Source organism: Nymphaea colorata, chromosome 11, assembly GCF_008831285.2.
Source record: "Nymphaea colorata isolate Beijing-Zhang1983 chromosome 11, ASM883128v2, whole genome shotgun sequence".
Classification (NCBI taxonomy): Eukaryota; Viridiplantae; Streptophyta; class Magnoliopsida; order Nymphaeales; family Nymphaeaceae; genus Nymphaea; species Nymphaea colorata.
The window spans coordinates 4336048-4351118 of record NC_045148.1 but is presented as its reverse complement, the minus strand read 5'-3'; the positions used below and the strand labels follow the sequence as shown (position 1 = coordinate 4351118).

Sequence of the window (15071 nt, the reverse complement as noted above, 5' to 3'; positions counted from 1 at the left end):
TGAATTGTTGCTCTCTCTCTCTCTTCTAGAACTTGCTTTGTATGACCACTTGTTTTATATATTTAAGCTAAACAAGTGTAAATTCAGTGTGATTGTTGAACATAAGTGATGGCCAAGTCGTGAAAACTATGTCACACGACAGCTGAAACCATCACTAAATGCCATGTTAGGTGACGGCAAATTCCTTCATCCTTGTTCTCTATGAAGATGGCTAAATCTGTCCCCCCAAAGTATGTTGGTGACAGCCAAGACCATCACTAAACATCATCTTATTTAATGGAAAATTATGTTGACCAATTCAGACACTATAATGATACCCTAAAGTAACTAAAACCATCTATATTAGTTTTAGCAACACAACTTGTTGTGATGGAATTTTGGCCGTCGCAAATACAAGAAGTAGCAATGGCTTGGGCGGTTGCCAAAAATCAAAATTGTTGTAGCTCTCACACAATGTGCACATCTGAGGGGCATATTTTCTATTAGGTGAGGTTGGGGAATACCTTCTAGGGTGTATATCCAACAAAGCTTAAGGTGAAGAACCACAAAGGTTCATATAAACTTCTCACATGGTTATCTACCCATGCCTAATATTGAACCATGAAATATGCACTCAACTGGAAACACAAAAATTGCTAGTTATGTTCACAATTAGTAATGAAAATCACATAAACCGAAAAAAAAAAGAAAGAAAATAACACAAAGCATCCTCTGTGTCAAGTCAGAGACTTGTGATTTATGGTGGGTTTAGTGCTGTATAAAATACAATGAAGGACGTAAAAATCAAAAGAATTAACTCAAGAAACTGACAAGGCTAAGAAAAATACAAAAAAATAAGTAATTGAAAGTATGTTTTCTATATATAGTTAAAAACAAGGCAACAAAGCCCAAATTTTAGATGATATATAATTTTGCTTTTAGGAGAACAAAAATGGGGGAGATTTAAAAATCTATATATTTTAAACCAAAACTCCAAAAAAAAATTGAACTTTTATAAGTATATTTTAATAATTAGAATTTTCTACCCAGAAATTAGATAAAAACTTGGTGTCTAACCTCTATAGAAAGGATACTTCTGGCGTCAAATAGGGACAAAAACAATTACTTTTTATAGTCTTTCAAAAAAACATGTTAAAAGCTTGGCTTTCTGAATAGAATTTTGCCAAGCAAACCTTGATTTGAGTTATAAATATGTCAGGGAATGGACAAACATCCAAAAATCTGAATTTTTGAAAACCATTTGACAATTAAAAGTGAACTTCTAAGTCTAATAACAATTTGCAGAAAATTATGAACCAACAAACTTAATTTTCAGCTCCTCACACAATTAAAATCAATCACCAAGACGACTAAAGCATGCAAACTCTAAAGTAACTTGCCTAAAAAAGCTTTACTTAAATAATAGAGCAAATCACACAAAGAAAGCACAATTTCAAGTAGATGTGCCCTATGTTTGTTAACTATGTTGATTCCTATGTTTATTAGTTATATTAGAACCCATATGAAATAACTAACTAAAAGATAAGAGAAGCCCTACTTTAGAATTCCTTCATAGTTCAAAGTCATTTATGTAGTTTTGAAGTATAGACCAATTAAGGAAATATTTTCCAATGAGATCTAGTGGAAACCTTCAATCAAATATATGTATTTGGATTCCACCCAATGACGTCTAAGTCGAACTCAAGAAATGGTAAATGAATTGAGAGGGCGATTCATAACTAATACTTTATTGATTCAAGAATTAAAATGTTCAAATAAGTCTAGGTAAAAGAAAAGTACACAAAATCAAGTTTAACACAAAAAATCTAAACTTGAGAGATTTTAATGCTCCAAGGATAGCAAACACTTCAATGATATCCTTGCTTTGGTAGATGATATAATCCTTTTTGGAATTTCTCCTACCTGATCACTCAAACCTGAAATAAGAAAGGAAAACAAAAGAAACATAATTCTTAGTGTGACTATATACTAACCTAAATGTGAATGCAAGACCTAACTCAAGCTAAAATAAATGCAGTTACCTAAATACCTAAATGCACAATTAAGATGCTTAACACAAACCTAGATGATACGAAATTAACTAACTTTAATCACAAGAAAAAGCTGAACTTTACTATCTAACCCTAAAATGGACATCTAAAACTCAGTAGACATATTCAAACACAAACTACTTAAATCTAAGACTAAGATATCACTAAAACTAACAAAAATTAAATTCCATCGTAAAAAAAATAAAATAAAATTAAGTAAAAAAGAATTAAATGAAACATAATAAGAAGTAAAGGAAACAATCCTATATAAGTAGTGAATAATATAGTTTTTTCACAACAAAATTTATTCATATAGTGAAGGTATGTAATTATGAAGGTTGGCTTGGCAGCTGATCATATCAGTCCATTCTTACAATAACGGGAGCAAATTTTTTTTTTTTTTTTTTTTGCTTTTTGAATATTATTCCCCAGCTTAGTGGAAAACCATTTGCTATCAATGAGGAATCTCTATTACTCCAAATTCAAATCAAGGCAATTGGATTTGCATCAATGGAAACAATAAATTCCATCTATCAAATGTAGTTATTCCATTCTACCCTATTCATTATCATTGGCAATGGTCATGGTCATTGATACTAGAAAAATGGTTTAGTTTAGGTCATAAGACATGGTATGAGTGATTGAACTTCTAACACCAGCATTATATTTTTAACATGTAAATTTATTGTGATCATATTGAATATTCGGATTCTCCAAAATATGTGCTGAATTAAGTTTTCATATTTCAGTTTAGATAAATGCAAAAGAACAATTTAATAGCCTACAGAATAGCAATCCATTCATAAAGAGTTTCTTTCATGGTGAATAAATGATTGCTGATAAGTTTGCCAAGAAAGAAAATGTAGCATAAGATCTAAACAGAACTAGGTATCCCTACCAATAAGACATGCACAAAAATTAGGACAATAAATAATCAAACAATGACATTTCACACTAGTGAAATAGATTAAGTTGTTACATTATATGCATTCATTTTTGTGTATGAAGAATGATCATGATCAGGTAATAGGCAATATTAGAATTTTGCATGGTAAACCATCAAGAGTAAGATGTGTTTATATCACCGAAATGACCAGAAATGTATTGATTAATAAGCATGTTTACATAATCATTCTAATATGTATGTATAGCATTTATATTGTGCACAACTTTATGAAACAATGTAGCAAAGAAATTCTTAATTGTGTTTATAAATTAAGCTAAAATGGAGGATACATATTATAGCACGTCACATGAGCATTGAAAGGTGGCTTATGAGGATGCTCCCATTTTGCACAATTTTTTGAGTTTTACCAGTTTTAAATTTGAGAAAAGTGAAATAATTATGCCTATTAGAGGTCTTCACTAAAGGGAAACTCTAATGCCCCTCTATACCTATTTGAGAATCTGCAAATAATAAAAGGCCTTACATTTACCATTTTTATTTTTTCTTTGCATGTGCATGTAAAGATAAGGTTATCCTTCCTCATTTTTAGTGATAATTGAGTTACTATTAGTGGTTTTAGCCTTATTTCCTTTTGTGGTGGTTTAATGACATATAGTTCTGGACTTGGCTTCAAGAAAAGGATATTGGCCAGCTATTAAGATGCTCATTTAAGAGCATGCCTTCATGGCAGAAAGTATACTATAAGATGTGCAAGTTAGTGACAAGTTCTCTTTGAAGAGATGGAAGTAGTCTATACTGTTATGCACACATTGGAGGTTGAATTTATTAAATTACATTTAACATGGTTTATGAAGTTCATGATATCATAGGTTAAGGCGATATTTGAGTGTATTAGAAAGCACTGAAGGTTTATTGTGATAATGATATAGAATGTCTTTCTCTTAAAATATCAAGAGCATTGCTTCATATAAGCATATGAAATTTGAAGTACATTTTGTTAATGAACAGGTAGAGAATCAACAAATGGGTATCAATAACATTGAAATTAAAGAAATGATTGTAGGCCCTCTTATTGAAATGCTAACTCCAGAACTATATTTCAAACATGTAAATTTAATGTGATCACATTCAATGTTTCTGATTCTCCATAATATGCACTTTCACTTAAATTTTCATATTTCATTTTTGAAAAATGCAAAAGAACAGTTTAAGAGCCTATAGAATAGACTTAAAAGCCAATCCATTCATAAAGAGTTTCTTTCATGGGAAATAAATAATTGCTGTTCATTGTGCTAAGTAAGAAAATGTAGCATATATATGACCAAAACAAAATTAGGTACCCCTAACAATAAGATATGCCCAAAAATTAGGAAAATTATATAATCACACAATAACATTTTCACACTAGTTTTTGAAATACAACTGTTGGACGTAACCTAGATGGTGAAAATAGATTAACAGAAAACACACAAATAAAAGTCAGAAGATACTTTTGTTTTGGAGCCAGTCCATGCCTTCAGGTCAGTGGCGTTTGACCCACTGCCTGAAAGAAGGCCGAAGCTGGCCTCGCTATACCCCTCATCCCATGAGGAACAGGGCCTGCATCGGTGCCTCGAGATGCGGTGCTCCAACTTGCACATTGGTGGGTCCTCGTTTGCAGCACAGAGAGTTGGCCCTCAATTTGATCCCCCAGAACCAATCCCCTTGGGAACCATGCAGCTTGCTCATATAATGACTGTGAATAGCTAAGGAGTCAAAAAAGAAATTCTAGAAAACAAAAGAAAACTGTCACAACAGTTTACATTTGAAGCTACAAAGAGCAAGTGAAAGGCTCAACATAAACAGGGACGTGAACCCAAAGATCGCTGCATCACTTTTAGTCAACTTAGATAGTCATTTTCATTCCCAACTAGTAATTTCAAAATTATAAAAAGGAAAATTCAAGGACTTGGTTTAGAATTTTGGTAACTTTCAAATGCCCCCCACTGTCTTTAGTCACGAAAGGCAGTTAGAATATGACAAAAACCATATATGGAGGTATAATGTGGGCCATCATAGAGGATCCAATGGATATGTAAAATGGGCCGCTCCAATCCCTTTAGGATATTGATTCCATAATTTGTAATGTGAATGCTTTATGCGGAAAAGCCTCTCTCCATGTGTAAGCCAAGGTGTAAAGGATGCACCTATATTACACACACACACCCCTCTATTGATACATTTATGTGCTCTTCCTCTTTCCCCCCATTCCCACACAAACACACACAACAGGGTGGAGCCAGAAAATTCCGGGTAAAGAGCACTAGTTATAAAAGTTTAAATTTTTAAGGGGTTGGTATATATATAAACAAGAAAAAGTACTCTAAATATCAATAGAATATTAAGCATTTTTTTATTGGTGTTTCCCACACGATGCCAACTCCTGCTTCTTCTGCCCCAACCATATACATTGATTAATGCATTCATTAATAATAAATGTATATTTTTTTTAGGTGATCAGAAGTATTTCATTCTACCACTTAAAAGAGAGCCAAAACTTTCACCCAACCCCTCGTCTATGTAGGGTACATGACCTGCTTATGGTGTCTTCGGATGCTGCCCACCTGCTTATGGTGTCTTCGGATGCTGCACTTATCATGCTTCAGTTTGCATGTCGGTGACCCCCCTTTTACAGCACAGAGGTGGATTCACCAATGATTCGAAAAGGAAACCAGCTGCATGCCAGCCTCCTCTCCAATCTTTGTGCAACCCATATATATAAATATGTTTGTTTGTGTAGAATCAGTAATTTGCATATTGATTCATGAAAAAGAAGCAAGAATCCAATCAAATTGAGAAGTAAAAAAAGGTGTTCCTTCATCTTCACATCATGATTGGGGGCGTAGGAAGCGAATCATATGATGGGAGGCGTTACCAAAGGCGCGAAAGGATCTTTCGGCAAAAGCCAGGGCGACACCGATCAATCCTTCCAATATCGATGATCACCACTCTTTTCATCCCCTCCGTTTTCCCCCTTTTGCTTTCCCGGCCTCTTTGTGCTCTTTTATCTCCTCCTCACCTTCATCGGCCCACCCCTCCTTTTGCTTTCCCTCTGAACACTGCCACTGTTCCATGATGTGAACGCCAAGCCACACTGCACCTTGAGGCCGCGTTCACACAAAAGACCACCACCTACACCTTTTCCCCTTTGAATTAGTCTGAACCCATGGAGGCCGTCGGCTGCTTAGGTCATCAACCGCGCCTAAAGCAAAGGTCCTTACATGACTAGTCAATTTTTTTGAGACCCATTTGCACCAAAGGCCTTCACATTGCCTTTGCTTATGCCAAAGAAACTGTTGTTTAATCTCAAATCAACAAGGGAAAGGGATGAGCACAGGAAAAAGCAGGGGGAGATAGACGTGTACCCACTTGGCAATGAGGTGGAGGTGGGGCCTTAAAGAGCAGCTTCTACAAACCTTGGATCAAATGCACATTCTTTTCTCTTCTTTGCTTTTCTTTCTTTATTTTTTCACCTCCAGTTTGGGGCTCAAAAGCTGGGGGAGAGAACATGATAACAGGAGAACAAAGCTTATGTATCTTATTGGAAGGGATCACGATCTGGACCATCAACTTTGAAAATCTAAGGTGCTCAGGCTAAGGCTCTCATCCATCACCTTTCTTTTCTCTTTTTGTTTGTTTGTTTTTTGATAGGACCACATTCTGCTTGAGATGTCCGTCAGGTGATATCCTGGGTGTTAAACGTCAGTGTTCGTAGATCTTGTCTTGCTTTTACCAGTGAGGGATAAATAAAAGATGAAGATTATTTTTGTTTTAATTTTATTGGCTCTCTAAATTAGAGTAGATTAAAAAGTTCCCAAGGCTTTATTTGTAGGAAACAAGACAAGCCAATTCAGGCTCAACTCCAACTCGCCCCGTTTAACATTGACTTGAGCTTAAGTTAAAACTTGAGTTATAAACAAGTCAAGCTTGAGTTACATGAGCTCAATCGACTTGTTTAAACTCAATTTGCTTGTGTCTTTCCTGTCTGTTAATCTTTAGGGACATGTCAATTTTTTTTATAAATTTTAACACTTTTTATGATTTTCATGTTCACTTAAAGAAAATATATTCAAATCAAGCGACACAAGCTTAAAACGAGTAGGGTCGAGTCCGACTCTATTTATCAAGCTGAACTCACTTTGTGAAGCTCAACTCGAGCTTAACTTGCTTGTTATACATTCATATACACAAACTTTATTTATTTTGACGTTAACAATGGTATATATTTGATTGTCTATATATATGTGCCCTAAAAACATTAAAGTTGTTGAACCCCTCCACCGAAAATTTTTGGTTCCCCTAGTGTTTACTATCCGGGGTGCCTTAGCTCATGCAAGATGAGCTTGGAGTTCCGGCAGTCGTCAGCTCTTATGCATTGGTTGAAGTTACAGATAATACATAATCACCATCTTACCTTCTCTACATATTCGCTTTCAGTTGATAAAAACAAATGTGGTGCATCGATATTGGCGTTACAATCAAGGTTCTCACTTGGTCAAATCCGGGACAGCCAAGCACATTGGAGGTTGGGTCAGGATCATATTTGGTATGATCGACACTAACAAAAAGCTTGGTACCGAATAGATCGATCGCTAATTTCAAAATATGTACTGGCTGGCAGCAACTGCAAACTTCGATTTTCGTTCATAATTTGGCTCTTAATAAGGCATTGAGATGTTCAATTAAAGCGCTTAGACACATCAATGACACTTCAAGTGGTTAATTTGAGGTTTGGATGTCATGGTCATTGTCACTCTCTTACGTGTTATTTATACGAGTTGCAAAAGACGACAAGCCTGAAACCCGAATGTGGATGCTTTAAGACTACCTAAGTCATGAAGCTTGAAGCAAGTTACAACATTGAAGGCATAATGATATAGTATATAATAATATAGTATAGGGATGAAAGACGGTTTTTAAACATTAAAAAAAAATGGCTTGAAGAAATTAAGTGGATTGATGCAGCTCCCCTAAATAGAATAATGCGTGCGCATTATGATCACCATGCATCTGATTAGAAATATTTTCACCACGGAACAACACTTAGCGCATTTTAATGTATATATTTTCAAATTTGCATCTCAATTCTCTTTAATTAAATTATGAGACTATACAAAGATATCAAATTCCTTATCTTCTCCAAGAAATTAATAGAACAAAATATATAAATGGAAGAATTAATGCACGAAAATTAAAACTTGGAATGAGCTCTAATAAACAATACCGATTAGAATATTAATGGAAATTAAAAGAGCGTCCGAACCGAGCGTGGGCTATAGGGGCTGTGGCGGGCCCCACAGGAGCCCTTTTAACGTAGGCTCGTGATAGTGCTAGTTTCTTAGCAGACAAAAGGGAGAAGAGGGCGGGGAAAAGAGAGAGAAGCTTCTTATCCCTCCGTCGACCCTGGCCGTGCTGGTGGGGGCTTCCACCAAACGTTATTTGAGAAGAATCTACAAAAGAAAAAGTGAAGTCTACCTCGAGGGAACAACCCTACGCCATGCCCTCTGTAGGACTATGCCCTTGCTTCTTCACCGCCTTAACAAAACTATCCCTCCTTCATTTCAACTTGAGGACCTCCGGTTAACCAATTATATTTCATGGGCTCGATATTTATGTCCTAACTTCCACTAAGTCAGTTGATTTCCATATAATATCGTTTTCTTTTACACACACATATATATAGATAAAGTAATTGGTAGATCCCAGACACAAACAAAAACCATAAAAAGTTGATTGGTAAACGTTTTTTTAAATTTTCTAACTGTATAGATATGATCTTAACAACATGTTAATAAGAATCATACACTAAGTCAGTCGTTTCTTGAGTTTAACATGTTTTTTAGTAATAAAAAAATGAACGGCTATTAGGAACAATTTTCTGGTAGTAGAAAAATAAGCGTTTTCTTAAAAGTAACTTAAATTAAAGCAAATAATAGAATGTTCATTATGTTGAATTAGTATTCACAAACATAATAGAATGTTCACATTTTGTTGAAAACCATTTTTTACAAGAATTTATAAGGCCTGGCTTCTATCCCTGATCTAAGTGGTCTGGGATATATATATAAATTTAGTAAGCGGCACTTAATTGAAACCTTCCAATTGAAAGATGTCAGGGAGTTAATATGCAAAAGCAGATCTACTCCAATACCTGAGAGCATAGCATCTCTGGATTCTTACGCGGAAAAATTGAAGACCTATCTTGCATTGGCTTTGGGTAATGAGAGAATTTATGAATATTGGTATTTCGATTTATAACTCCCTACGAAAAGTTCATGGTCTGCATTGAATGTGCATCAACCTGGTTTGAGGTCAAACTTGTTAACACCTCTCCCGAGCTCCCCGGCCGCAACCAAAGTATTCGATTGCTAATAAAAATTACATAGATTGCCTTATAAAGTAAGAGATCGTTAATTTTCTCATCACATTTTGTGGAAAATCATAATAAAGTGAAGGCAGTTTCAAAAGCTAAAAGCTAAAGAAAAAAATGATGAAATTCGACAAAATTTGATTTTTTTTTAATTACACTAACAGCATCGGCAACTTGCAAGAAAATTTAAGTTCTAAGAGAATTTGTAAAGGTATCGGAAGTATTCAGCACGCTCCACATGGAGAGAAAGAGAGGGAATGGTAACATTGTATTTCTTGAAAGAGGGCAAGGCAAAGTTCAAGTCATAAAATATCAGGCAATGGCGCTAGTCGATGCCCACCCTCCTGCTTATATGCCACCTTCTCTCCCTCTCCTCTCTCTCTACCCCAATTCTATTGGTGCAGCAGGGCAGATGTCCCCAGTCACTCTTCCACCAGGTTTCCGTTTCCACCCAACGGATGAGGAGCTGGTGGCATACTACCTCGATAGAAAGATCCATGGCCTCTCCATCGACCTCGACATCATTCCAGAGGTTGATCTCTACAAGTGCGAGCCGTGGGAGCTACCGGGTTCGCTCTCTCTCCCCCTTTCTCTTTCTCTCTCTCTCTCTCTCTCGCCTCAAAAGAATAGCAATTTCTGTATTTTACAGACTACCAACAAATTGACATAAAAGTTTTTATTCTTTAGAAAGCGGCAGCATGGAATCCACAATAATGCATCTCCAGGGAAGGACAAACAATATGTTGATTGTTGTTCTGAGTAACTGCTCAAATATGGAATTCTATTTTGGGTCTATAATTTTGACTGTCCAGATGCTTTGGCCTCATATGGGGCTATCTGGTTGAGAAGCGAGAGCATACATACAGCTCGAAAAATCCACCGATACATACATATATATATATATATATATATATATATATATATATATATATATATATATATATATATAGTGGATTGTGGACTTCTCCATTCAGATTTAGATGGAAAAATTATCTCATAGTTTCTCACAACATACTATCTGATACATTACATTGGGCATTGTATATAATCGCTCCTGCCCAATGCAATGTATCGGGTGGCCATGGTTGGATAGAGCTGAAGATGACTGGAGGATTTCAGTTTATCTCAAGAGAAAGATAAACAAGATTATGATTGTTGTTTAGAGTGATCCCACAAAAGATGATGACATTCTATTTTGTTGAGGGTAATTGGGTGCATGTATGTGACTTTGACTTCCTTGGTTTTGAATGCATTGCATCTTAAAAAGCAAACGCCAGCAAATCTTCTTCTTGTTTATTATTACCAAATGAATAATTAGTACAGTTCCACATATCGTTTTTGTGAGCAGAAAAAAGCTTCTAACTTGCTAAAACTGTTCAGCGTCTACTAATTTCCTGAACCAAGTTACTTAAATTATATATGCACAATATATCCGTCCTCCGATTGAAACTCTAAATCTGGACTACGAATTTGTTAATTACAATATCATGATTAAGTACCATATGGCTTCTATATAATGCGAGCTAGGTTAAATATGACAAATTTGTGGAAAATAAACTCACGTGGGAGAAAGTAAGTTCACAGCGGTTAAGCTAATTATTATAATTTGATAACTTGCACTTGATAGAAAGGAGTGAAGAATCACCAAGCCAATCTAGTGGCAAGAACTGTTTTAATTACCATTTTATCCTCCTGGTGCAGACAAATCATTCTTGCCTGGAAGAGACCTGGAATGGTTTTTCTTCAGCCCAAGGGATCGAAAGTATCCCAACGGGTCGAGAACGAACCGTGCTACAAAGGCAGGATACTGGAAGGCCACAGGCAAGGATCGTAAGGTTGCTTCTCAGTCCCTTCCCCATACATGTTCAACCTCGGTTGGCATGAAGAAGACATTGGTCTATTACAGAGGCCGTGCGCCCCATGGCATTCGCACAGATTGGGTAATGCACGAGTACCGCCTCGTCGATCACCAATGCCATATGAGCTCCTCCTTACAGGTGATCAGTAAATTAATTGACATCATGTGGTTACTCCAAGTTCCCTTTGATGGTCTTTCAGTAGATATACTAAAGCAACTCATAATTTTACCTTTCAATTCGTATTTATGTCTTTCATTTTCAAGGTCATTAGGTTCCGTCCCGACGGGTATAGATCAAATGGGCGGGATGGGTTGTGTTATGCAGTTTGATCCATGGGGGACTATGCTCCGATATCATACAAGGATAGTGGGTTTCTACATGCAAGTTGAAGCATGTGGAGATATCCACGCCTGGTATCGATACCGCTCTGGACTCTTGCAGCAAGGGGAAGAGTGGGGGATGAAGCTTTGGCTTTCATTAAGATGGTGGGATTAATGCTTTTACTCAGCGGAAAAGTTCATTAGGTTTCTAATTAATAGATGGGTCTTGTTCATTGATGTGCATGCAGGAGTCCTACGCACTATGCAGAGTATTTAAGAAGAGCGGGCTGAGTCCTAAACCAGGAGACCAACATGATGAACCTTTTGATGAACAACCATACTGGATAAGTGAGGACTATCTGCTACGAAATTCTGTCGGTATAGACAGTAACACTACTGATTGTTCACCGGAACTAATGGGAAGCCCTACCAATAAGCCTGTAGTATTGAAGCTCCAGTCTGATGCCTCCTCATCAGAAAACATGAAAGACGTCTTTGAAGAACACAACGAAGGGCCTTCTAATGTAGTGGATGAGGGGACCATTTGTTCTACTGATATAAGACACTCACACCTGTATCAGCAAGAGGTAATGGAACTACTTACCCTTGTTAGGTGATCTCAATTTGAATTGCATGCACTAAAATTTGAATCTTGGGACTCAAAAAATTCACTAGTATTACAAGATACTGCACTTAATTGGTTTTTGCATTAGTTTGAGTACCCAGTGAAATTGGGACATACGTTTATTTTAGCCAAATAATGTCAAAGCATGTCAACAGTGCTCTAAATTTTATAATAGAACACCGGCCTTCATTAGTCAATATTGGTTGACATTATAGATTCTTGAGCTTGGCATCAACACAGCGTGTGTGTGTATATATATATATATATATACACGTAAGAAAAAAAAAAATATGCCGGCTGCTAGATGTTGTCGGATGATAAAATGTTTGAGAACTGTGGCACCATATATCATTTTTATACCGTAAACTCTTGCTGGTATTTCCATTGCATGATGATTTTAGCCATGGTTTCAAATAATTTGTCATGAGAAAAAAATTGGCAACCAGCTAATTTTAATTCCTATATATATAGAGGAGTTGAAATCCTCCGACCATCTTGAGATCCATCTAATCACAGCTGACCTGATGCATTTAAACACACCTGCAATACATCTAGCAGTGTGCTATGAGAGGCTAGAGTATTTTTTTATCCAAATCCACACTTCATAGAGTTGAAATTGGCAAGTCTGTGTGTGTGTCTATATATATATATATATATATATGAGAGAGAGAGAGAGAGAGAGAGAGAAATTGAATACCCTAGGCATCTTAGGAAAGAGACAAAACCAAACTACCAAAGCTACACACTTGAAGTTGCCACTAACTTAATCGGCGTATGCCAATGTGTTTACTTCTACTTTCTTATTACAACCATGTTTTAGTTCAGTGGCTTCATTCGGGCGTTACATGAACAGTTGATTTCAATTAATATGGATCAAACGACACATGGTAAATTGAAAATTGGCTGACTTACTTTGTGTTTCCTACCACACGATTCACGTATATCTGTTAAATGCATCGCTAACTCTTTGCATGATTTAGATGTTTGATGATCCTAAGGATATGGAGATGGAAGGTATTGCGTCAAAGACAGAACTTTGTTATCCACCCTTGGAATTATCGGATTTTCCCCCAATGGACACGTTAGATTGGAGGAAGTGGACAAGGAACTATGGGGAGGAATCCAGTTTAGTGGAGGAGATCTTGCTGCACGTAGCGTCATCATGTGCATCTCACGATACAAATCAATCAAATTCTCTGTCCTTCTGGAGCGACAGGCACTCTTCAATGGAAACTACGTCCGCGTTTCCACACCAAGAAGTTCAAGGGAAGCACGCATCGATCCCTGGAAAATATGTTCACAACTCCAAACCAAGCGCTTGATACCAAATTACATATATAAGTGGGATTTCATGTGCATCGTGAAATAGAGAGATGCATGTTTGAAAGAAAAAAAATGAAGTTAGAACAATTGTGCAGAAGCAATTGATAAGTACGATTTAGTGCTGGAGTTTTTTACTTGCAGGAATTTGTTAAGGTCAAAAGAGCTTGGGGAAGTGTCTGTAAACGTGGTTTTTTTTGTATATTAACTGATTGAGAAGTAAAATAAAAAGAAAAATCTTCTCCGGCAATAGCTGTGTAGGTATGAACTGAAGAAGACGTGTAACTATGAACTGGTTGTCATTTAATGGCATATCTACTGTTTGTTCTTTATCCCATGACAGCGTCTGTTTACATAACAAGGCAGTAATGCAAGAATACAAGCTTTGCGAAATGCGAGAAATGACTCCCAATCCCACGGATACCTGTAAAAAAAATGCACACCCAATTTGCTTATGACATACATTGCTTGCCTACAAAATAAAAAATTGCAAAAATGGTGCCCAAAATTTGAGTGGAAAATAAATCACCACTGGACCTTAAAATTAAGCTGATAATTAAATAGGTGCTCTTACTAATAAAAACATTAGTTTTTGATATAAAACATATAAGAAAATAACCTCCACAAAGAAAAGAAAAAATATCTTTCATGAGCAGTGATTTCTATAAAAGGTAGTTGGCCATTTTATATCAAAATATTTTTTTGTATCAGTAGGTGGTTCCTTGTAAATTTCTCTGAAAATTTGAACACCCACTGCTCAACTTTTAAAAGTTGCGCAGTATTTTGTTATTTGTTCAAATATTATGTCTTAGTTATACATTTCTACAAAAATTCTGCTCCCAGGCCCTTGTGATGATCTCCTTCATCTATTTCTAGAGGTGTTGGCAACATCTGCGTAATCAACCTTCATTGGCACCTCGTTGTCTTCATATTATAGATTTTCAGAGTAGATGTCTGGAGGTGGCATTGTTGTCGCTGTCATTTTATTCAAAGGTTTCATAAGGAAAAAATATAAGTTTCCCTCATTGTCCTCTTGATGGTTATATGCCATTGCTATCGTTGTCTTCATATTATGGATTTTCAGAGTAGATGTCTGGAGGTGGCATTGCTGTCGCGTCATTTTATTCAAAGGTTTCATAAGGAAAAAATATAAGTTTCCCTCATTGTCCTCTTGATGGTTAATGCCATTGCTATAATTGTCATGCCATAAATCATTTCCATCACTAGATCGCAACTGCTAGAACTTAGAAAACCTTACGTTCTTAGGTATTAGACAATTTTCATATTGGAGCACAACTACAATACAAAATATTAAGGCACCAATAATTATGTTTAGTGACAACAGCCAAAACTGTCGCTATCTCCTAGCTTTCCGTTGTATAGTCCTATCCATCCAGCTTATATCTTGTTTCCATTCATGATGACCTTTGACATAGAATGGAATACATGACCTTACTTGGCGGGCAACCTTGAAAAGAAATTCAAGTGGAACAGTATGTCTAAACTACAAAGTTAACACAATAAACAGGCTGTCACGTAAACAATTTACAGAAGAAAATTACCATATTCTGTTCTTGCTTATTTAATGTTACTCTTCTGTG

The 15071-nt window shown here is 36.2% G+C and overlaps 1 protein-coding gene across 1 annotated transcript; it reads left to right on the top strand.

Annotated features, from left to right (window-relative positions):
* The first annotated feature begins 9746 nt into the window (after window positions 1–9746).
* LOC116264729 (NAC domain-containing protein 78-like) lies at window positions 9747–13711 on the top strand. The gene is made up of 4 exons (XM_031645089.2): window positions 9747–9915; window positions 11048–11343; window positions 11774–12112; window positions 13131–13711. Exons 1-4 carry the CDS (start codon window positions 9759–9761, stop codon window positions 13470–13472), a joined length of 1134 nt encoding a protein of 377 aa, XP_031500949.1. The 5' UTR covers window positions 9747–9758; the 3' UTR covers window positions 13473–13711.
* Window positions 13712–15071: the final 1360 nt, after the last annotated feature.